Genomic DNA, 22,986 nt, shown 5'->3' with positions numbered 1-22,986 from the left:
CATTTCATCAGGGCCAGGAGACTTGTCTACCTTTAGCCCCATTAGCTTGCCCAGCACTGCCTCCTTAGTGATAATGATAGTTTCTAGGTCCTCACCTGCTATAACCTTCTTGCCATTAGTTTTCAGCATGTTATTTGTGTCTTCCACTGTGAAGACCGACACGAAATAACTTGTCTCGGCTATTTCCTCATTCCCAGTTATTAAATTGGCCTTCTCATCCTCTAAAGGACCAATGTTTACCTTCAATACTCTTTTACGATTTACATATTTATAGAAACTTTTGCTGCCTGTTTCTATATTATGAGCTAGTTTACTCTCATAATCTATCTTACTTTTCTTTATAACTTTTTTTGTGGTTTTCTGTTAGCCTTTAAAGATTTCCCAGTCTACTAGTTTCCCACTACTCTTTGCTTTTTTGTATGTGTTTTTTTTCAATCTGATACTTTCCTTTATTTCCTTAGATATCCATGGCTGGCTCTCTCTTTTCCTACAGTTCTTCCTTATCACTGGAATATCACTGGAACTTCTGCTGAGCACTGTGAAAAATCGTTTTGAAAGTCCTCCACTGTTCCTCAATTGATCCACCATAAAGTTTTTGCTCCCATTCTACCTTAGCTAACTCCTCCCTCATCCCATCATAGTCTCCTTTGTTTAAGCACAGGACATAGGTACTGGATTTAACCTTCTCACGCTCCATCTGTATTTTAAATTCGACCATACTGTGATCGCTCCTTCTGAGAGGATCCCTAACTGTAAGATCATTAATTATTCCTGTCTCATTACACAGGACTAGATCTAGGATAGCTTGCTCCCTCATAGGTTCCATTACATATTGTTCAAGGAAATTATCACGGATGCATTCTATGAACCCCTCCTCAAGGCTGCCATGACCGACCTGGTTTGACCAATCGATATGTAGATTAAAATCCCCCATGATAATTGCTGTACCATTTTTACACGCATTAGCTATTTCTATGTTTATTGCCCGCTCCACCACGATGTCATTATTTGGTGGCCTATAGACCACACACCTATCAGTGACGTCTTCTCCCTGCTATTCCTAATTTCCATCCAAATGGATTCAATGTTTTGTTCAGTAGAACCTATATCATCTCTCACTACTGCCCTGATATCATCCTTAAAAATCAGAGCGACACCACCTCCCTTACCTTCCTGTCTGTCCTTCTGAACAGTTTGATACCCCTGGATATTTAACTCCCAGTCATGACCATCCTGTAACCACGTCTCTGTAATGGCCACTAAATCATACCCATTTGCCATGATTTGCACTGTCAACTCATCCACCTTGTTTCAAATGCTCCGAGCATTCAGATAAAGTGCCCTTATGCCAGTTTTTGCACCTTCTTTTTGGGTCCTATTACCTCCATTACTAACAGCTCTTGAGTTCTCCTTCCCTTTAACGTTTTTCCTCACATGTGTTATCTACAAAATATAAAGCAAACATTCTACAAGGATCTTTAGGCAGCACATTTTAAAGCCATAGCCACAACCATCTAAAAGGACATAGGTGGCAGGTACATGGAAACACCGTCATTTGCAAATTCCCCAAATACTCGCCACCCTGACTTATAAATATATCATTGTTCCTCCAGTGCCACTACATCAAATCCTGGAAGAACCGCTCCAATGGCATCGTGGGTCTACCTATACCAAATGGACCGCAGGGGTTCAAGAAACCAGCTCATCACCACCTTGTCAAGAGCAACTCAAAACAGGTAACAGATGCTGGCCCAGCCAGCAGCAACCACATCTCACGATGAATGAAAATAAACATATGTGGAATAGCGTTTGGTCAAGTTAGATTACTGTAGGGGCATCCTCCAACAGGTTGAACAGGAAAAAATTGGTTAAAATAAAAACAGGACTATTATTTTACTCTATCGCACGAAGCACCTGTGATATAAAATATATGAAGGAGATCATCATTTATTTAAACAATTCATTCTCTTTGTCCTTCTGTTAACACTCACCACCTTGTACTTTCCTCCAGTTGGGTAGTCTGGGATGAAAACTTGTCCATAATTTCCAGGATTTGTTGCAGTTCTGCAATTAGTTGAGTGGAAGCACATTTCTATTGGGGTGTATTAGTCTCCCCTTCCAGGAACACCTCTCTACTGTGTACAATTCCATCTAGTGACCTGGGTGAAAACAAATAAAATTCACCCAGGTGAAGCACGCAAGGTTGAGTGCCAAACTTCTCTCAGACATAAAAACACAGTGGTTGGTCATGAGGCATACAACTAGCTGAACTACTTTACTGTCACCTATCAGCTTCTACATTATATTATGATGCTAGCTTTCTCTCTCCTCCATATCATATACACCCCATACAAAATTCACTTGTCAAATTAACAGCTTACATGTTTACATGCATTTTTAACAGCATAATAATTTGTACAAGAAATCTATGCTATATATTGAGGTCCCATCATGCTGCATGCCATTCCCTCCTGCCTCTCTTTGCTACTTGATTTTCAAGGTCACCCACACAGTATTAGAGTGAAATTAAGAACTTTTCATGTAGGCACAATGAATGCTACTTAATAGATTAATTACTTATAGAAGTACTAAGTAAATGAATTGCAGGTTACCTCTCATTGACTGGTCACTGTCCCATTTGGAAGTCACATGGTTTTTCCAGTTTATTTCAAATGGAACCCATCAGGATATTTAACAAAAAATCAAATTCAAGAGGAAAACCAGCATTGATACTGCATGAGAGGGCAGCATTGATTGGATGGTTAGTAGAGTCTGATTGGTAAATGCATTGCCATAGAGAACATACACACATTCTTTTCCTCCCATAGTCCAAAGATGTGCAGGCTAGGTGGATTAGCCATGCTAAATTGCCCATAGTGTTCAGGGATGTGTGGATTTGGTGGGTTAGACATAGGGAGAGGCAGGGATAGGGGAATGACTCAGGGTGGGATGCTCTTCGGAGGGGCAGTGTGGACTTGTTGGGCCGAACGTCCTGCGGCCTTTCAGTTGTTTCAGCGGCGGGAGTCCGGGAGGAAGCGCGAGGGCAGCCTGGGAAGGTATGCTTTTCAATTATAAAAGTCTTACCTTGCGTGACTCCATTTTTGGAGTAAGTGAGGTAATATATTTGGGCGGTTGCTTTACCCGAAAGACTACCTAGGTAGTGTCTCCCACCCATCCTCCTCCTCTAACCAAAACAAAAAGTTCTGAGCGCTGATTTGGTAAGGCTACTAGTTTTTTTTTAATAGTCTGTTTGGGAATTCAGAACAGTGGGAATGGATGTTAGGGCAGTTGTATGCTCCTCCTGTAGAATGTGGGAGGTGAGGGTCACCACTAGTGTCCCCACTGACTTCATCTGCGGGAAGTGCACCCAACTCCAGCTCCTCGGAAACCGCGTTAGGGAACTGGAGCTGGAGCTGGATGAACTTCGGATCATTCGGGAGGCTGAGGGGGTAATTGAGAGGAGTTACAGGGAGGTAGTCACACCTCAGGTACAGGAAAAAAGTAGATGGGTTACAGTCAGGGGACGGAAAGGGAACAGGCAGACAGTGCAGGGATCCCCTGTGGCCATTCCCCTCAAAAACAAGTATACCGTTTTGGATACTGTTGGGGGGGACGACTTACCAGGGGTAAGCCATGGGGTACAGGTCTCTGGCACAGAGTCTGTCCCTGTTGCTCAGAAGGGACGGGGGGAGAGGAGGAGAGCATTAGTCATTGGGGATTCCATAGTTAGGGGGACAGATAGGAGATTCTGTGGGAAAGAGAGAGACTCGCGGTTGGTGTGTTGCCTCCCAGGTGCCAGGGTCCGTGATGTCTCGGATTGTGTTTTTGGGATCCTTAAGGGGGAGGGGGAGAAGCCCCAAGTCATGGTCCACATAGGCACCAACGACATCGGTAGGAAAAGGGATGGGGATGTAAGGCAGAAATTCAAGGAGCTAGGGTGGAAGCTTAGAGCTAGAACAAACAGAGTTGTTATCTCTGGTTTGTTACCCGTGCCACGTGCTAGCGAGGCGAGGAATAGGGAGAGAGAGTAGTTGAACACATGGCTACAGGGATGGTGCAGGAGGGAGGGATTCAGATACCTGGATAATTGGGGCTCATTCTGGGGTAGGTGGGACCTCTACAAATGGGATGGTCTACACCTGAACCAGAGGGGTACCAATATCCTGGGGGGGAAATTTGCTAATGCTGTTCGGGAGGGTTTAAACTAATTCGGGGATGGGAACCTGAATTGTAGCTCCAGTGTACAGGAGGTTGAGAGTAACGAGGTCATAAATAAGGTTTTAAGGTCGCAGGAGTGTATCGGCAGGCAGGAAGGTGGTTTGAAGTGTGTCTACTTCAATGCCAGGAGCATCCGGAATAAGGTGGGTGAACTCGCAGCATGGGTTGGTACCTGGGACTTCGATGTTGTGGCCATTTCGGAGACATGGATAGAGCAGGGACAGGAATGGTTGATGCAGGTTCGGGGGTTTAGATGCTTCAGTAAGATCAGGGAAGGTGGTAAAAGAGGGGGAGGTGTGGCATTGTTAGTCAAGGACAGTATTACGGTGGCAGAAAGGACGTTTGATGAGGACTCGTCTACTGAGGTAGTATGGGCTGAGGTTAGAACCAGGAAAGGAGAGGTCACCCTGTTGGGAGTTTTCTATAGGCCTCCGAAAAGTTCCAGAGATGTAGAGGAAAAGATTGCAACGATGATTCTGGATAGGAGCGAAAGTAACAGGGTAGTTGTTATGGGGGACTTTAACTTTCCAAACATTGACTGGAAACGCTATAGTTCGAGTACTTTAGATGGGTCAGTTTTTGTCCAATGTGTGCAGGAGGGTTTCCTGACACAGTATGTAGATAGGCCAACAAGAGGCGAGGCCACATTGGATTTGGTACTGGGTAATGAACCAGGCCAGGTGTTAGATTTGGAAGTAGGTGAGCACTTTGGTGATAGTGACCACAATTCAGTTACGTTTACTTTAGCGATGGAAAGGGATAGATATATACCACAGGGCAAGAGTTATAGCTGGGGGAAAGGCAATTATGAGGCGATGAGGCAAGATTTAGGATGCATAGGATGAAGAAGGAAACTGCAGGGGCTGGGCACAATTGAAATGTGGAGCTTATTCAAGGAACAGCTACTGCGTGTCCTTGAGAAGTATGTACCTGTCAGGCAGGGAGGAAGTGGTCAAGCGAGGGAACCGTGGCTTACTAAAGAAGTTGAATCTCTTGTCAAGAGGAAGAAGGAGGCTTATGTAGAGATGAGGCGTGAAGGCTCAGTTAGGGCGCTTAAGAGTTACAAGTTAGCCAGGAAGGACCTAAAGAGAGAGCTAAGAAGAGCCAGGAGGGGACATGAGAAGTCTTTAGCAGGTAGGATCAAGGAAAACCCGAAAGCTTTCTATAGGTAGGTCAGGAATAAAAGAATGACTAGAGTAAGATTGGGGCCGGTCAAGGACAATAGTGGGAAGTTGTGCGTGGAGTCCGAAGAGATAGGAGAGGTGCTAAATGAATATTTTTCATCAGTATTCACACAGGAAAAAGACAATGTAGTCGAGGAGAATCCTGAGATACAGTCTATTAGACTAGGCGGGATTGAGGTTCATAAGGAGGAGGTGTTAGCAATTCTGGAAGGTGTGAAAATAGATAAGTCCTCTGGGCCGGATGGGATTTATCCTCGGATTCTCTGGGAAGCTAGAGACGAGATTGCAGAGCCTTTGGCTTTGATCTTTATATCGTCATTGTCTTCAGGAATAGTGCCAGAAGACTGGAGACTAGCAAATGTTGTCCCCTTGTTCAAGAAGGGGAGTAGAGACAGCCCTGGTAATTATAGACCAGTGAGCCTTACTTCGGTTGTGGGTAAAGTGTTGGAAAGGATTATAAGAGATAGGATTTATAATCATTTAGAAAGGAATAATTTGATTAGGGATAGTCAACACGGTTTTGTGAAGGGTAGGTCGTGCCTCACAAACCTTATTGAGTTCTTTGAGAAGGTGACCAAACAGGTGGATGAGGGTAAAGCGGTTGATGTGGTGTATATGGATTTCAGTAAAGCGTTTGATAAGGTTCCCCATGGTAGGCTATTGCAGAAAATACGGAGGCATGGGATTGAGGGTGATTTAGCGGTTTGGATCAGAAATTGGCTAGCTGTAAGAAGACAGAGGGTGGTGGTTGATGGGAAATGTTCATCCTGGAGTTCAGTTACTAGTGGTGTACCTCAAGGATCTGTTTTGGGGCCACTGCTGTTTGTCATTTTTATAAATGACCTGGATGAGGGCGTAAAAGGATGGGTTAGTAAATTTGCGGATGATACCAAAGTCGGTGGAGTTGTGGATAGTGCGGAAGGATGTTGCAGGTTACAGAGGGACATAGATAAGCTGCAGAGCTGGGCTGAGAGGTGGCAAATGGAGTTTAATGCGGAAAAGTGTGAGGTGATTCACTTTGGAAGGAGTAACAGGAATACAGTGTATTGGGCTAATGGTAAGATTCTTGGTAGTGTGGATGAGCAGAGAGATCTCGGTGTCCATGTGCATAGATCACTGAAAGTTGCCACCCAGGTTGACAGCGTTGTTAAGAAGGCGTACGGTATGTTAGGTTTTATTGGTAGAGGGATTGAGTTTCGGAGCCACGAGGTCATGTTGCAGCTGTACAAAACTCTGGTGCGGCCGCACTTGGAGTATTGCGTACAGTTCTGGTCACCGCATTGTAGGAAGAATGTGGAAGAATTGGAAAGGGTGCAGAGGAGATTTACCAGGATGTTGCCTGGTATGGAGGGAAGGTCTTATGAGGAAAGGCTGAGGGACTTGAGGCTGTTTTCGTTAGAGAGAAGAAGGTTAAGAGGTGACTTAATAGAGACATACAAGATGATCAGAGGATTAGATAGGGTGGACAGTGGGAGCCTTTTTCCTCGGATGGTGATGGCTAGCACAAGGGGACATAGCTTTAAATTGAGGGGTGATAGATATAGGACAGATGTCAGAGGTAGGTTCTTTACTCAGAGAGTAGTAAGGGCGTGGAATGCCCTGCCTGCAAAAGTAGTAGACTCGCCAACTTTAAGGGCATTTAAATGGTCATTGGATAAACATATGGATGATAATGGAATAGTGTAGGTTAGATAGGCTTCAGATTAGTTTCACAGGTCGGCGCAACATCGAGGGCCGAAGGGCCTGTACTGCGCTGTAATGTTCTATGTTCTATGTTCTATGTTTCCACACTGTAGGGATTCTATGATCTATGCATATAGAAAATGTCACATTGCATCAAAAAGAGAAATTTCTGGAAAACTCAGCAGGTCTGGTAGCATCTGTGGACAGAAAGCAGAGCTAATGTTTCAGATCCAGGGACCCTTCTTCAGAAGTCTGCTTTCTCTCCAGAGATGCTGCCAGACCTGCTGAGTTTTTCCTGCATTTTTCTGTTTCTGTTTCTGATTTCCAGCATCTCGAGTGCTTTTTTTTTGTTTCGTACATACACTGCACCAGATTCAACTCAACAAGTTAGGTGACGGTCCAGGATGCAAGCAAATAAGTTTGATTTTTCCCATTTGCAGTTAAAGTATGGCGGTGAGGGAGTTTCATGGTATCTCTGTCACAATGGCCCAGGGTGAAATTTCTCACATGACTTTCCACTTTTCACCTCATTCATTATTGCAACTGAGCTGTAGGGTGTGTTTCTTGTGTACGGTATGGTAAGTGAGGTGAAAGTGTTTGCCACTAGCGAGACATTCTGCTTCCAAGCCTTTGCTGCCATATTTAAAGCCCAGCTGTCCACCTATTCAGACCCTTCAACCCAAGAACTTCCTCTCAAACTCTCAGCTGGAAAGAAGTTGCAGTACAGATCAGTGCTGTGTCCTCTGGTAAAAAGGATGGCCTGCAATGCTGCAAGAAGGTCAAAAATCTTGTGTGTTACACAAGGGGCACCATCTTCTCTTTGCTCCTACATACTCACAGGGCCATCACTTACTCTAACTCTACCATTGTACATGCACCTCACCTACGCTCAAGTACCACAGCTGTCATTACTGCATGCATCATGTTCACTCAATGATATCCATTTGCCTCTTCCTCACAAGATACTAAACCCTCCTTGTCCTCTACATTTCATACTCAATCAGTCCTTTTACCTCACTGAAGGGAATTTTACCCGTAAATGGAATATCCACTCCCTGAATGCCTAAAACCTTAATTCCTCAGTGCAGCCCACTGTCACAAGCTCCCCCTGCCTCTCCATCTGCTCTAAGAAGCAATCGCAGAAGCTGACAGCCTGCAACTGAGCACTCAGGACTTTGTGCACTAAGAAAGCATATGACCCACGAAGTGACCGACAGCCTGTAACTTAGCACTGCAGTCACTAAGTATTAACAAAGTAAACAAAGAGTCATAAGATGCATATCTCCATGTCAATGAAAAAGCATCCTGTGTAAAGTTTTCTTCCTATTCATTTATTGGACATGAGCATTTCTGGTACGCCAGCAGTTAATGCCCACCCTTAACTGCCCAGGAGAACACAGTGATCAGCTGCCTTCTTGAAGCATTGCAGTCCTTGATATAGGTACTAAAGCTGAAGTGTTGGTTGAGCAGGGCTAGAGCAGTCATGTTGATATGGCGTGGCTTGTGGTTTGGTGATGCAGTATTATGTGGATGAAGGTTCAAAGAGGATAATTGCCATGGGACATGCAGGGACAATGTGCAGAAGAAACAGAAGCGTGATAATGTTACGAGCCCAACAATCCAGAGTCACAGATTAATGGGGACACGGAATTTGAATTCCACTAAGATAAATGGTAAAATGTGAATTTAATAAAATCTGGAATAAAAAGCTAGTGTAAGGTGATCATGTAACCAATGGTAATTGAAAAACATATCTGGTTTCACAAGCGTCCTTTAGGAAAGGAAATGTGCTATTGTAACCTGGTTTGCCCTTCAATGCAACTTCAGATCTACAGCAATGTGGTTGACTATGAAATAGCCTAACAAACAATTCAGTTGTACAAAACCATTACTATCTCTAAAAGAAAGGAATGAAACTGATGGAGAACAGGGCATCAATGTTGGCACTGAAAATGACCATGGCAAACACAGCTCTGTCGACTCTGCAGAGTCCTCCTTACTAACATCTGAGGCCTTGTGACAAATGTGGGAGAGCTGTTGCTCACGCTAGTCAATAATTAGCCCTGTTATGATCATTCTCACAGAAGCAGTCCTTACAGACATTATCCCACTTTCCTTGTTACAGGACAGCTCCAGCAGAGGTGGCAACACAATGGTATAAAGTCAGGAGGGAGTTATCCTGGGAGTCCTCAATGTTGACTTTGGATGCCATGCAATCTCATATCATCAGGTTAAACATGGATAACAAAACCTCCTATTGATTACCACCTACATGCCCCTTTGGTTAATGAATCAATGCTCCTCGTGGTACACTACTGAGGATGGCAAAGGCAAAAAATGTACTGTGAGTGTGGCACTTAATGTCCTTTTCCAAGAGTGCTTAATAGCCAATAGAATCATCATAGAATCCCTACAGTGTGGAAACAGGCCCTTCAGCCCAACAAGTCCACACCGACCCGTGCAGCATCCCACCCAGACCCATCCCCCTATAACCCACCTAATCTACAGACCCTGAACACTATGGGCAATTTAACTTAGCCAATCCACCTAACCTGCACATCTTTGGACTGTGGGAGGAAACCAGAGTACCTGGAGAAAACCCATGCAGACACGGGAAAAATGTGCAAACTCCACACAGACAGTCACCCAAGGGTAGAATTGAACCCAGGTCCCTGGCACTGTGAGGCAGCAGTGCTAACCACTGAGTCACCGTGCCACCCTACTACTAACCTAGCTCACCGGCCCCTAGAGAACATCTGCAAAAGATAGTGAGAAAATCAGCAAAAGGAAAATCTTACTTGGCCTGGTGCTCGCCAATCTACCCTGTCACAGATGCATTTGCCCATTACAGTATTAGTGGGAGCAACCACTACACAATTATTTTGGAGACAAATTCCTGTCTTCATACTGAGAATATCCTCATTGATGTGTTCTGTGGCACTACTTGACAATGTAACAGTCTGAACAGAAACAAACACAGAAATTGCTGGAAAAGCTCAGCAGGTCTGGCAGCATCTGTGGAGAGAAATCAGAGTTAATATTTTAGGTCAAGTGACCCTTCCTCAGGATGGTTTCACTCGACCTGAAACCCTAAATCTGATTTCTCTCCACAGACGCTGCATGACTTGCTGAGTTTTTCCAGCAATTTTTGTTTTTGTTTCTGATGTACAGCATCCACAGTTCTTTCAGTCTTTGAACAGATCTAGCAACTGTATTGAATAAAAGTCTGTATCTTATCATCCGGCACATCCTGCAACTCTATCATTACCATCAAGCTTCATGATCAACCCTCGTTCGATGAAGAGTGAAGGAGCAGCACTAGACATACTAAAAATTTGTTGTCACCCTGGTGAAGCTATAACAGAGGATTGCTTGCATGCTGAACAGTATAAGCAGGAAGTGATAAACAGGACTAAATGCTCCCACAACCAATGAATCAAATCTAAGCACTGTTGCCCTGCCATATTCAGTTGTGAATAGTAGGGGACAGTTAAAAAATTAATAGGGGGAGGATGAATCTCGACAAATATCCCCATCATCAGATGCTGAAGCACTCTGTATCCAAATGCAACAAGACCTGGATAACATCCAGACTATGGTTAATAAGTGGTAAATAACATTTGCGCCATGCTAAATCCAGGTAATCATGATCTCCGACAAGAGAGAATCTAACTATTACATTCAATGGCATACTATCGCTAAATCCCCCACAAACAGCATCCTAGAGATCACTGTAAACTAGAAACTGAATTAGAAATTGACATAAATACTATGGCTACAATAGTGGATCACATATTAGGAATTTTGCTGTGATTAACTCACCTTCTGACTCTCTAGTGACTGTTCACCACCTACATGGTGCAAGTCAGGAGTATGGTGGAATACTCCCCACTCACCTCGATGGGTGCAGCTCCAACAGCACTCAAGAAACTTGACACCATCCAGGACAAAGCAACACACTGAATAGCATGCCACCCACCATTTCCAACAATGTCTCACCTTATTACTAATGCACAGTGGCAGCTCTGTGCACCACCTCCAAGTTACGTTTCAGTTACTCGCCAAAGATCCTTTGACATCACCTTCCAAACCTGCGACTTCTACCACGAAGAAGGGCAAAGGAAGCAGATACATGAGAACATTACCACCTATATATTTCCCTGCAAGCTACATGTCACCCTGACTTGGAACTATATCACCATTTCTTCACTGTCACTGGGTTGAAATCTGGGACTCTCTTTCTATTAGCACTGAGAGAGAGTACCTATACACCAATTATTACTGCAATTCAAAAACACAGCTCACCACCACTTTCTGCAAGGGAATTTAGGGATGAGCAATAAATGCTGCCTCAGCCAGTGATGGCCACGTCCCATGATCAAATCAAAAAAATCAGCTCTGCATGTTCCTTGGATCAGTCTATAACTCAAATGTGTTTAGGGCATCTTGAAAATATTTTCAACCAGCCTTCAGACCAAATCACAAAGTAGCCATTACTTAGCTTTGGTTTCTCCATGATTTGCCACAAACTGTCCAGAGATATTTAGAAAGAAAGTTAATGTAGGATCTGGGTACAGCCCTCTGGCGTAGCAAGAGTTGATCTTCTGAGGTAAAAGCTGAAGTATATTTTGGCGTTTAACAAGACTCTACATCTAAATTGTGTCACAAATGATCTTAACTGGGTGTAAGTTTCATTTTTGAGAACCAATGCTCACAGCCCTATCAAAGAAAAATATCAGTGACAGAAATTACTGGCAATTGTGAACTTAGTGACATGTATTTTTGTAAGTTGCAGCTGAGGTTGTGAAGTTTGCTTTACTTCAAGCAGGAGTGGCTCTGTGGTTTGCAACACATGATAAACACACACGTGCTATCACCTCAGTAAACCAATGATTACTCCTTGCAGCTGTGTGTCCGTGGGAGAAATAAAACACTGCTTGAAGCACCACTCTTAACTAAAAATAAACAACTAGAAATTTTATTTTGTTTTGGAAAGTAAGGCATTCAAACCTTTTTACAGAATTTCAAGGCCTGATGACAAATTGGTCAGCTTCAGCACTAAACAAATAAGGATATTAACTTGACTGCAACTTTTAAAAAGAAACTGATCTGTAAGACTGATAATGTCATTGAGGCAAAAAGGTCAACTGTAATGACCCACTTGGGAATGTGCACTGGTTCTCAAGCCCCACTACTCCTGCAGTGGTCTCAAAAGTTAATGATGTAACCTAAGCACAAAAATTGTCTGATTTACCTGTTGAAATCAAGTTAACGGAAAACACAGTAAATAGAAAGTAATTTTTAATCACAAGTCAGCAGCTCTGAACTAGCCACATGTGGCTCTAGTGGTTAAAACTCTAAGCCCCTTTTAAAACTCGATGCACACATTCATTTAGACACAGATAAATAGAAACCATTGACTTAATGGGTGCAGGGAATAAAAGAAAGCTGAGAACCTAGTCTACAAGCTTTTCTGAAATGATCCTTTTGACTTGCCAGGGCTTTCTGTTCTTCAATCTCATTTCTCTAGGTTCCTTCACTTCTTCGCAAGAGGCATGGGGCAAATGGTACACTAATTGAAAAGTCTCTTTGCTACAAGTTATGTACAGCAACCTGCAGCAACTGATGTAAGAAAATAATTGGATTTCTTAGGCTTTAGTTATTTTTAATGCAAAAAGAAACAACAGCTGCCCTTTACAGAGATCCAAAGGCTTCTCACTATATTGTTGATATCCACAAACTATTCAGTTATCCAGGAATCAAATTGATCACTGTTGCCAGATTGATGATTATTGGCATCCACAATGGGGTACAACTGTACAAACCAATCAGCTACTTGCTGCCAGCCAAAACTCACTTGGCATACACACTGGAATACCAAGCCTACTACAAACAGTTTCCCCACTATTGAACAGAAGCATTAGTGCAAACTTCACACACAATGTGTTTCAATAACTTGTTTTTGAAAGTGCAGCAATTCCTTTCACAATTCTTTTTACATTTTAGTCCACAATCAAAAGTACAGAAAATAAAATAGTCTTTACATGTCTAATAAATCAAACTTCCTACTGAGGAATATATTGATTGTGTATCTGAGTAACTCTATAATTTGTTCTATAATTCCTGGTATCCAATTATTAAACTAATAGCCCTCAAGACTATCCAATGCAGTTAAGTGTAGAATTGATGAGCACAATTTCTTTATATTCATCACAAGGTAATTACAAATAAGGAAAGTTCTCTTAGCAGATTAACTTGTTTTGTCCTTGCGAATGGAACCTAAAGTTCATGAAATGCAGTAGCCTATTATTTCCTAAAAAGGTGCTTAGGTACATAGCATATGGTTCAGAATAAGGTCAAAGTACAGGTTTGATTTCTGTTTTGACTGAGTTAGTCTTGGAGCCTGCCCTCTCACGGTACACCTGAGAAGGGAAGGCAATGACAAAACGACACTGACAAAAAATTGAAACAAAGACAGAAAGTGCTGGACAATCTACTCTGCAGGTCTGGCAATATCTGCGGGGAGAAAAACAGATGAAGGGTCACTGGATTTGAAAGATTAACTGTGTATTGCTTTCCACAAATGCTACCAGACCTGCTGAGATTATCCAGCACTTCTGTTGTGTGAATAAGTGTTTCTTGATATCAGTCTTAAAAGTACAATTTATCAGATTGACCACAGGAGGCAATGGCCTAGTGGTATCAACACTAGAGTATTAATCCAGAGACCCAGGTATTGTTCTGAGGACCTAGGTTCAATGACAAATTGTGGAATTTAAATCCAATAAAAATCTGGAATTAAGAATCTAATGATGAACTTGAAACTATCGTTGATTGTTGAAAAAGTCTAAATAAAAACTGTAAGAACTGTGGATGCTGTAGATTAGAAAAAAAAACAAAAGTTGCCAGAAAAGCTCAGCAGGTCTGGTAGCATCTGTAAAGAGGAATCAGAGTTAACATTTTGGGTCCAGTGACCCTTCCTCAGAATTTCTGAGATACCCATGGCCCTCTGGAATCTTCTTCCCCTCCCCTTCACTCTGACTCCATCCCCTCCTCCAACCCCACTCCCTCCTAACCTTCCGCTCTCCAATGCTGAACATTCTGTACTCAGCAAAGGTCTCAGTTTTGTCCCTCTGTGTCGCCACCTTTACAAATTTTGGGCCTGACATCCTCGAATTCATCTTCCATCATCTTCACCTCTGTGCCCATTTCTTTGGACCAGAGTCCTTTCCCTGTCCCACAGACCCCTTTGCCCATCTCCAACACTCCCTCTCCACCTGGACCCCTCCCTCTAGCCTTTCACCTGCACTCGATTTATTCATTGAGAACTGTCAACTTAACATTGGTCGCTTCTATTTATCTACTCCCCTCACCCAATCTAACCTATCTCCCTCGAACTGTCTGCACTCCGTGCACTTAGATCCAACCCTGACTTTGTTATTAAGCCTGCTGATAAGGGTGGTGCTATTGTATTCTGGCGTACTGACTTCTACATTGCAGAGGCAAAAAAAGTTTTGAGGAAGGGTCACCAGACACGAAACATTAACTCTGATTTCTCTTCACAGATGCTGCCTGACCTGCTGAGCTTTTCCAGCAACTTTTTTTTTTACTGAAAATGTCTATTTGCTTCACTAATGTCCTTTCAGGGAGGTGACTGCGTTCCTTGCCTGGTCAGGCCTACATGTGATTCCAGACCCCCAGCAATGTGGTTGACTCTTAATTGACTACTGGGCATTTAGGGATGGGCAATAAATGCTGGCCTTGATAGGAATGTCCACTGCCTGCAAATGAATTTTAAAACATATACCCCAGACCCACTTATCCGAGATAAAGGCCAAGATCTTCACAGAGTCGCAATGAATGCAGAGGCATTTTAAAATGACAGCTAAACTCAATTTCAGGATTCCCAATCTATCTCTCTCTCTCTCTCACTCACACACAGACACACACACAAACACACACATACACAACATACACTTTTAGTGATTTTGCTCCATGTAAAGAATTTCAGCCTCTGCAACCTTTTTTTTTAATAGCTTAAATGCCTTAAACTAGGTATCAGCTTGGTTAGCACTAAAATTGAAGATAACTAGCTGAAGTATGTTGATCAGAGGCCTGTAAGACACTCTAGATATCAGTGTTTGGTAAAAACTAGTTACCAATGGGATTTGAGTTCTCCTTCCCAAGCTATACAGTACATCCTAAAATACCGTTCCTTTTTCTTCCTGCTACATTATACTAGTCACATATGCTTTTACTGATTTCAGTGAGCTACCCATCATTATCTCCAGATATTTATCCTGTGTTGTGTCCAGTAAATTAGAGCCATTTGATTTATATCCCCTGTATTTTTATACCCTTTAACCTATTTTCCAAAATTCTTCTCGTAATTGGTCTGTCCCTTCCCAATTATTTACACTTCCCACTCTGATCCTGAGACACCTGAATTGTTTATCTTTAACATATGGATGCAGTTTAATCACAACACCTTTCTTCCAGATGAATCATTTTTCAAATCCCTTCAGAAGCTCACTGCCTCTTCAGTGTGCTTCAGTCTTGTGGGCTTCCTGGTTCTGTGACAGCCTATTAAAATCCTCGCCAAAAACCTATATGTACATTATCAAGTACCTAAAAAAAAGTTAAATCCATGCTGACTCAATTTTATCATAATGTACCCATCTGAGTTATTTCGCATGCCACCTCAAGGTGTTGTCTGGAATGGATGTTGCCGAATGGTTTTGGTTAAAGTTAATTTTTTTAGTCATTGTGCACTATTTCTGTTTTAAATGATTCCCTAAACTCGTTACCAATGGAGCTGATTAACAGGGTGGACACCAGTAAATGTTTAAATGCTAAATATTTAATAATCAGTGAAGTTAAGCAAATGAAATACTAACTTGAGGATGGAAGAGTGAGAACTTAAATTTCAAAATCTGTACTCAGCACTTCCTTTCATTCTATGGATTGTGAATAGACTAGACTTTGATTAAATTTCAGAGATAGGTTAAAGTAGAGTGAGACATATTTGAGTTGTCCATAGACAAAAAAGATTTAAACCCTTTGAAAGCAATTTATAGCAAACATTAAACAGTAAAAGTTCTAACATTTTATTGGCCTATTAGTGGGTGCAGAGATTGCATGTGTGATTACACCACACCTTAGAAATGATACAGCCAGCACACAAATCTCACTCTGCTTATCTTCATTGTGTAACCTGGCACTAAATGCAATAGTAACTGGCTGCATGCTCAGCAGGGAGTTCAGGTTTGTGTGAGGCTTGCGCCAACTAATGTGCCTCCTAAAGTGGAACTCCATTCCTGCTGTAAGAAATTGTAGAAGAACCACAGATTAGGAAGTGATGATGCAGCAAGTCAAAGAGATTCTCAAATACAGCACTGCCCTCTGAAAGGGTGGTGCAGACAGATTCGATTTAATAAATAAATATCTACACACAACACAAATTGCAGAGCTTTGAGAAATGAGCAGGGGAACAGGATATAATTCTCTTTCACATGTAAGATTCTCCCATTATCAGTGATCATTTTTTCCCTCTTTATTGATAACTTAGACCACAATGAGAAAAGCATGAAAATCATCAAAGCTTACTGATTAGCATGTTATTTCTTACAGTGTTTGCATCAATCTGTGTGAGCAAAGTACAGAGGAGGGAAAAGTTGATGTAAAAGAATGAGAAAACGCAAGTTACACACATGGTTTACAGAATAGATTTAATTCTAGGAGCACTAAGAATTCCATGAACTTATTTTTCCCTTTCCTAATTTGACTATTACTGTAGTTGCAGTGGTTCACTGAGGGCATTATTGCTAAGTTTTCAGATGACACAAGGATAGTTGGACAGGCAGGTAGTGTTGACAAGGCTGCAGAAGTACTTGGACAGGCTAGGGGAGTGGGCAAAAAGTGGCAGATGGAATACAATGTGGGAAAGTGCAGGGTTTTGCACTTTGTAAGAAGAATGGAGGCATAGACTATTTTCTAAATAGGAAAGGCTTAAAAGTCTGAAGCACAACGGGATTTGGGAGTCCTAGTTCCTGATTCTTTTATGGTCAACATGCAGATTCAGTTGGCAGTTAGGAAGGCAAATACAATATTAGCATCCATTTCAAGAGAGATAGAATACAAGAGCAGAGATGCACTACTAAGACTGTATAGGTCTTTGGTCAGACTGCATTTGGAACATTATGAGCAGTTTTGGGCCCCGTATCTAAAGAAGGATGTGCTAGCATTGGAGGGGGTCCAGAGGGGTCTTACAAGAATGATCTTGGAGATGAAGGCTTGTTGTATGAGGAGCATTTGAGGACTCTCGGTCTGTACATGATGGAGTTTAGAAGGTTGGGGGAGGGCTCTTATTGAAACAGAATACTGAGAGACTTGGAGAGAACATGAAGAGGTTTCCACTAGCAGGGGAGGCTAAGACCTGAGAGCACAGCCTAAGAGTGAAAGGATGACTCTTGAGAACTGAGGTGAGCAGGAACTTCTTCAACCAGAGGATGGTGAATCTGTGGAACTCACTGTCACAGAAGGCTGTGGAGGCCAAGTCATTGATTGTATATAAGACAGGGATAGATAGGTTCTTGATTGGTAAGTTGATCAAGGCTTATGGGGAGAAATGGGGTTGAGAAATATCAGCCATGACCAAATGGCAGAGCAGCTTCAATGGGTCAAATGGCCTAAATCTGTTCCTATATCCTATGGTCTCACAATAAAGGAGTATGATTCAATGAAATTGAGTTGCTATGTCACATTTAATCATCTTTAACTGTAGGCATTTATGATACTCTACATGATGCCCATCACTGACACAAGATAAGGATCAAATATGGAAGCTATAATTTTATCTTTAAGGTGGGAATGAATGTTGATAGCAAGACAGTGCTGGTGTAAATTGAATATTTTGACAATTGCTAGCATATGCATTCTGTTTGATTCATTGTTATGTGGATAGACTTGCTTATGAGAAATTGAATCCCTCCACCAAATACTCTTCCCAATCTTGAGAAGACAATCCCATGGTCACACAAATAGGCTAAGTGAAAAAGAAGGTACTTTTACACTGATATGGTATCATTCTGTCTTACACGAGGCATTCAGAAATTGACACATTGATGTGATATTTTTACACTAGCAAGTATTGTGGGCAGTGAAAACTGCAAAGAAATCAAGTAGTTAGTTCATAATTAAAAATACAAGGAAATTAGAATGTTACCTTTCTGAATCCTCCTTGTAGGTAGCAACATTTTCACCATTCCTGTCTTCTGAAGTAAGCTCATTCTCTTCCATATCTGGACCTAGTTGGTGGCACCGTTCATTCCTCGGGTCCCCATTGTGTAGCGGCCGGCAGCTCAGAGGCTTGTCAGGTGGGTCTTTATGGTATGAGTTCCTCTTCTTGCAGCACAGTAGCTTTTCATATGCCTTGCGGAAATCCCGGTTGAGGGTGGCATAAAGAATGGGGTTCAGGGCTGAGTTAACATAACCCAACCACAGGACCACAGCAAAGACAGTCTTGTTGGCCTGTCTGCCTGAAATTCCTTCATGGGTAAATACTGTGAAATAAGGGAACCAACAAATGATGAAGACCCCCATCACTATTGCTAGTGTTACAGTTGCTTTATGCTCCTTCACAGTTGGCAGTGATCGGTTCAGTGCTGTGCATCCAGTGACGGTGTTGATTCGTTTGGCTTGTTCCCTTGCGATTTTGAATATTCGATAATAAGTCAGGCACATGATGGGTAAAGGGATGTAGAAGGTGATGAAAGCATCTATGAGGGCATACACTTTATTGAGCTCTAAGTGGCATTGATTGGTATTGGCTAAGCTTTGCACTGATAAATCTTTGGTATTCCAACCTAAGTTGATAGGCAAGAAGGAGACCATGATTGAAATGCACCAGATCAGACCAAGGGAGATGACAACTCTGTTGCGAGTAATAAACACGGCATACCTCAGTGGAGCTGTCACAGCATAGTAGCGGTCCAGGCTGATCATGAAAAGATTGAGGATGGAAGCTGTACACAGCATGACATCCAAGCTGGTGTAAATGTTGCAGAAGGTGTCCCCAAATGGCCATTCAAACAGCTCTGAGATAGCTGAGAATGGCAAGACTAGCAAACCCAGCAGCAGATCTGTTGCAGCCAGGGACACAATGAAACAGTTTGTGTGGTTCTGGAGTTTACGGTTCAATCCAACTGCTAGGCACACCAGCACATTCCCAAAGATGGTTATTATTACAATCACTCCTAATACCAATCCAATCAGGACTGTGGAGAGTACTGTCCTGTTCTCAGATGAAGTGGTGGCATTCTGGCTCCCCTCCACTTCCATGATGTTGGAATTAGAAAATCATAGTCAAAACAGTGATAAATTCTACTGTGCAATAAAGTTGAGTCACAGTAAGTATTTAAGATTCAATATTACTTAAGTTTCAAGTCTGTACAGATGGCAAATCCGTGATTATTTGTGAAAATATTAATAGGCCAGTCGAACTCATCTTCACCATCTCAGCCATATATATATTTGTTTTACCAATGCTTGGCAGGTCCAAGGAGGTGTTAAGAACATAACTTGCCAATCCCATCCATCCTGTGTGTGTTGGTACAAATTCAGTCTTGTCAAGTTGTGTGTGTGGCCATGTTAGTAGGCAGAGGCTGCAATAAAAATGGCATGATAAATGTCAAACTCATATTGGACTGTTACAAAAGCAAAATACTACACATGCTGTAAATCTGAAATTAAAAATAGGAAATATCCAAGAAATCTGGCAGAATATTTCTGATAAAACATCATCAAAGTGAAATGGTATCTCTGTTTCTCTCTCTCCAAAGACGTGGTCAGACTTGCTCAGAATTTCTACAATGTCTTTTTAAAATAGATTGCATCAACATCTTACTTTTGGTAAATAGGTCATTCTCTCTAATTTTTATTTCTCAGAGAATGAAGTTTGATAATTAATAACAAAAAGTTACATTTCTTTGGCATATTCTACATCAGATTCAATATCTAGCATTACATTTATTAGTATCCTTCAAGTTATTATTTAATCTGTTTCATTATCCAAATTGTACAGTCATTAAACATTTTTTAATTGTCTTGAGTCAAGTTAAATACTGTGTACGCAGACTTGTTTAGAACAATGTATTAACGAGCAACAGTTATTCAAGATGTAAATTTGGCAAAGAAAATACAGCTAACTAAAAATTTCATTGTTATTTTCAGAGCAGTACTGTCTGGCTCATCTCTATTTTCTTAAGTTACTAAAGAAGTGTTTAATTTAGGTGTGTGGTATTCTTTCTGATAATGTGCATTCTGAGTCACTGCAGGTAAAACAAACTAGTGTGTCATTCCTTTTTAAGTTTCAATGTTAGGTTTTCAGGGTCTGGACACAAAGGTACTATATACAACACCACGTATCAGTAACGCATTCAAATTCACACAATTTACTAAAAAAAATTGTTCCTCATATTGGATACAAACCAGCAGCTAAATGTGGTATTAGAGGTGCAAACAAATATTCAAGTCATAGACAGTCTGTCTGTTAAATTAGTTCCGAGTACTGTCTGCAGCTGGTTGGGAGTACAAGTGTCATTGTATTGTCTAAAAATAATTAAAATACAAAACTTGCTGTTAACAAGACAACACTTTCTACTAAACATACACTTTTACTGATTTATTAAATGTTTCTGGTCAACCATAGAGTCAGGCAACCCAGAAACACAATGCTGTGACTTCACACTCTTTGGGGACAATTGTAGCCACCATAGAGACATCAGAAATTTGGACCTCCACCCTTACATGCTCCGGTACAGTTTTACCGCCCACCTTAGTGTGGCAATTTGAAAACCTTCCCTACATTTTACCTAACAGGACAGCATTCAAGTAGCATTTGAATTAATCTATAACCAGCATCCTTAAACTCAAGAAAAACTCAGCAGGACTGGCAACATCTGTGGGGAGAAATTAGAGTTAATGGTTTGGGTCCAGTGACCCTTCTTCAGAACTGATGGTAGCTGGGAAAAGGTTCGTATTAACGCAGAAGATGGGGTGGGTGAAGGAGAGACAGTAACCGATAGGTAGAGAAAGACCCAAAGAGACAGGAAAACAGTTGGACAGACAATGGAGTGCTTAAAGGTCAGTCTGGGGGAATAAATAGCTGCTAATGGGGCTATTAGGACCTGACAACGGGTTTCAGAACAGCACCTCATTTTCCTCTTGGGAACTTCTCAGTCTTCTGGTGTTCAATCAAGTTCAACAATTTTAGGGCTTCAGGCCATATCCTTATCCCAATCCCAACCCCAACACACCAGGCCTTATCATCACATGGGTTGCTACCAAATACAACTCATTGTCAGCTACTAATATCCCCGATTAGCAGCTACTCATTCTCCCAGGCTGACCTTTAATCACTCCTTTGTCTGTCCAACTCTTTTTCTGTCTCTTTGGCTTTTGTCTCCACCTATCGTTTACTCTCCCCCCACCCACCACCCCATCTTCTGCATAAATACCAACGTTTTCCTAGCTACTATCAGTTCTGAAGAAGGGTCACTGGACCTGAAATATTACTCTGACTTCTCTCCATAGATGCTGCCAGACCTGTTGAGTTATTCCAGCAGTTTGTTTTTGTTTTTGTTTCTGATTTCCAGTATCCGTAAATCTTTTCTTTTCCTTACCGCAGGTTTCAGCTTTCTAAAACATTAAGTTTTCTTTTCATAACAGTTAATCGACTGTATTCTTTTGCACAAAACCAAATTTAGCTAAATTCCCTCCCCACTTCAAGTGCTTTAATATTATATTATTAATTTTTAATAGGTGATGATTTCATTACTTTATTTCAATTAACTTGAAAGGTCAATTGTTTCTCTGCAGTTATCATCTAATTTTCTGAATGTCTCCAACCCCTGGTAGTTTGCAGGAAAGTAAAGACTGGTAGAATCACTCTTTTAAGGTCTGGAAAGTACTTGGTCAGAGTTTTAAATTTCACTTAAATGTACAATAATCATATTATGTTATCATAGGAATCATTCTGGAGCTCCCAGTTGGAGGGATAGACTCGCCATTTGTCATTTCCTGGTCAGTAATTAAGTTATGATATCCCCAAAAGACCCAGGCCAAACAGGAAGACTGAGCAGCCATCAGAATTCAGGGAAGACAAGCTAGTACCGGCCAACACAAACAGGATCAGAAGAGGACCCACTGGAAATGAATGGAAACAAATAGGACCCGTTAAGCAAAAGTGGTTCTGCCTGGCTCCCAGGGAAAGACAGTGGGAGCATCAGAATGAGAGCAGACAACTAGACAATGATCTTTGACCTAACATTGGGCAAGAGAATCTAAAAGTGTTGATAACCCAGGCTAAACCCTCAGAAAGTAAAAAGATTGAACTCAGACCGGAAACAGTCATAAGGAGTCAAAACAACAGCCAGGGTACTAGGGCAGAAATGGCAGAACTTTACAGAGATGCACCCAAAAGGTGGTTACCAGAGTCTTTCTTTCCAAAACGAACTGGATATGCAGAAAGTTCAAACCAGGTTTAAACCAGGAAGGTAAAGGTGGATGAGAAGAAGGCATCTCCTCAGTGGCTGGGTGAGAAGTTGGTCTGATTAGAATCTTCTCCCAAGTGGACAAGACAAGAATGAGACAGACACCTTACCTGGTTGAAAAGCTACTGTTCAGTACATCAGGGACCAGACAAACCCCTGAAAAGGTGGGGGTGGGGTCAGGTTTTGGACAAGACCTGCCCAAAGTCACAGTACAAGGCAAGTTAACTGTCTTGAGGTTCAATCACGCACACACTGCCACAAATCACCCTACCAACTGCCACCAGTACAGTTCAAGTGTAACTATCTTAGAGGACCTAGTCTACAACCCATGTCAGCCTGAGCCCTACAGC

At 41.9% G+C, this 22,986-nt stretch overlaps 1 protein-coding gene across 2 annotated transcripts in view; it reads right to left on the bottom strand.

The window, feature by feature from the left end:
* Positions 1-22,986, bottom strand: part of LOC109918887 (histamine H2 receptor-like) — a 53,615-nt gene that overhangs the window by 26,279 nt on the left and 4,350 nt on the right. Inside the window, exons 2-3 of one of the 2 annotated variants that reach the window (XR_007263366.1) lie at positions 18,310-19,747; positions 1,992-2,159 (exon numbers count right to left, since the gene is read on the bottom strand). Coding sequence is in view for 1 of the 2 variants with exons in the window: in XM_048603766.1 (XP_048459723.1) it covers positions 18,310-19,424 (1,115 nt within the window). In the remaining variant the exon portion in view is untranslated. The remainder of the gene's footprint in view (positions 1-1,991; positions 2,160-18,309; positions 19,748-22,986) is intronic. The other variant, XM_048603766.1, reaches the window with a different exon arrangement.

This window comes from Rhincodon typus, chromosome 12 (genome assembly GCF_021869965.1).
Source record: "Rhincodon typus isolate 14 chromosome 12, sRhiTyp1.1, whole genome shotgun sequence".
Taxonomy (NCBI): Eukaryota; Metazoa; Chordata; class Chondrichthyes; order Orectolobiformes; family Rhincodontidae; genus Rhincodon; species Rhincodon typus.
The sequence above is the reverse complement of the archived record's forward strand: the minus strand, read 5'-3'. Positions and strand labels throughout refer to the sequence as shown.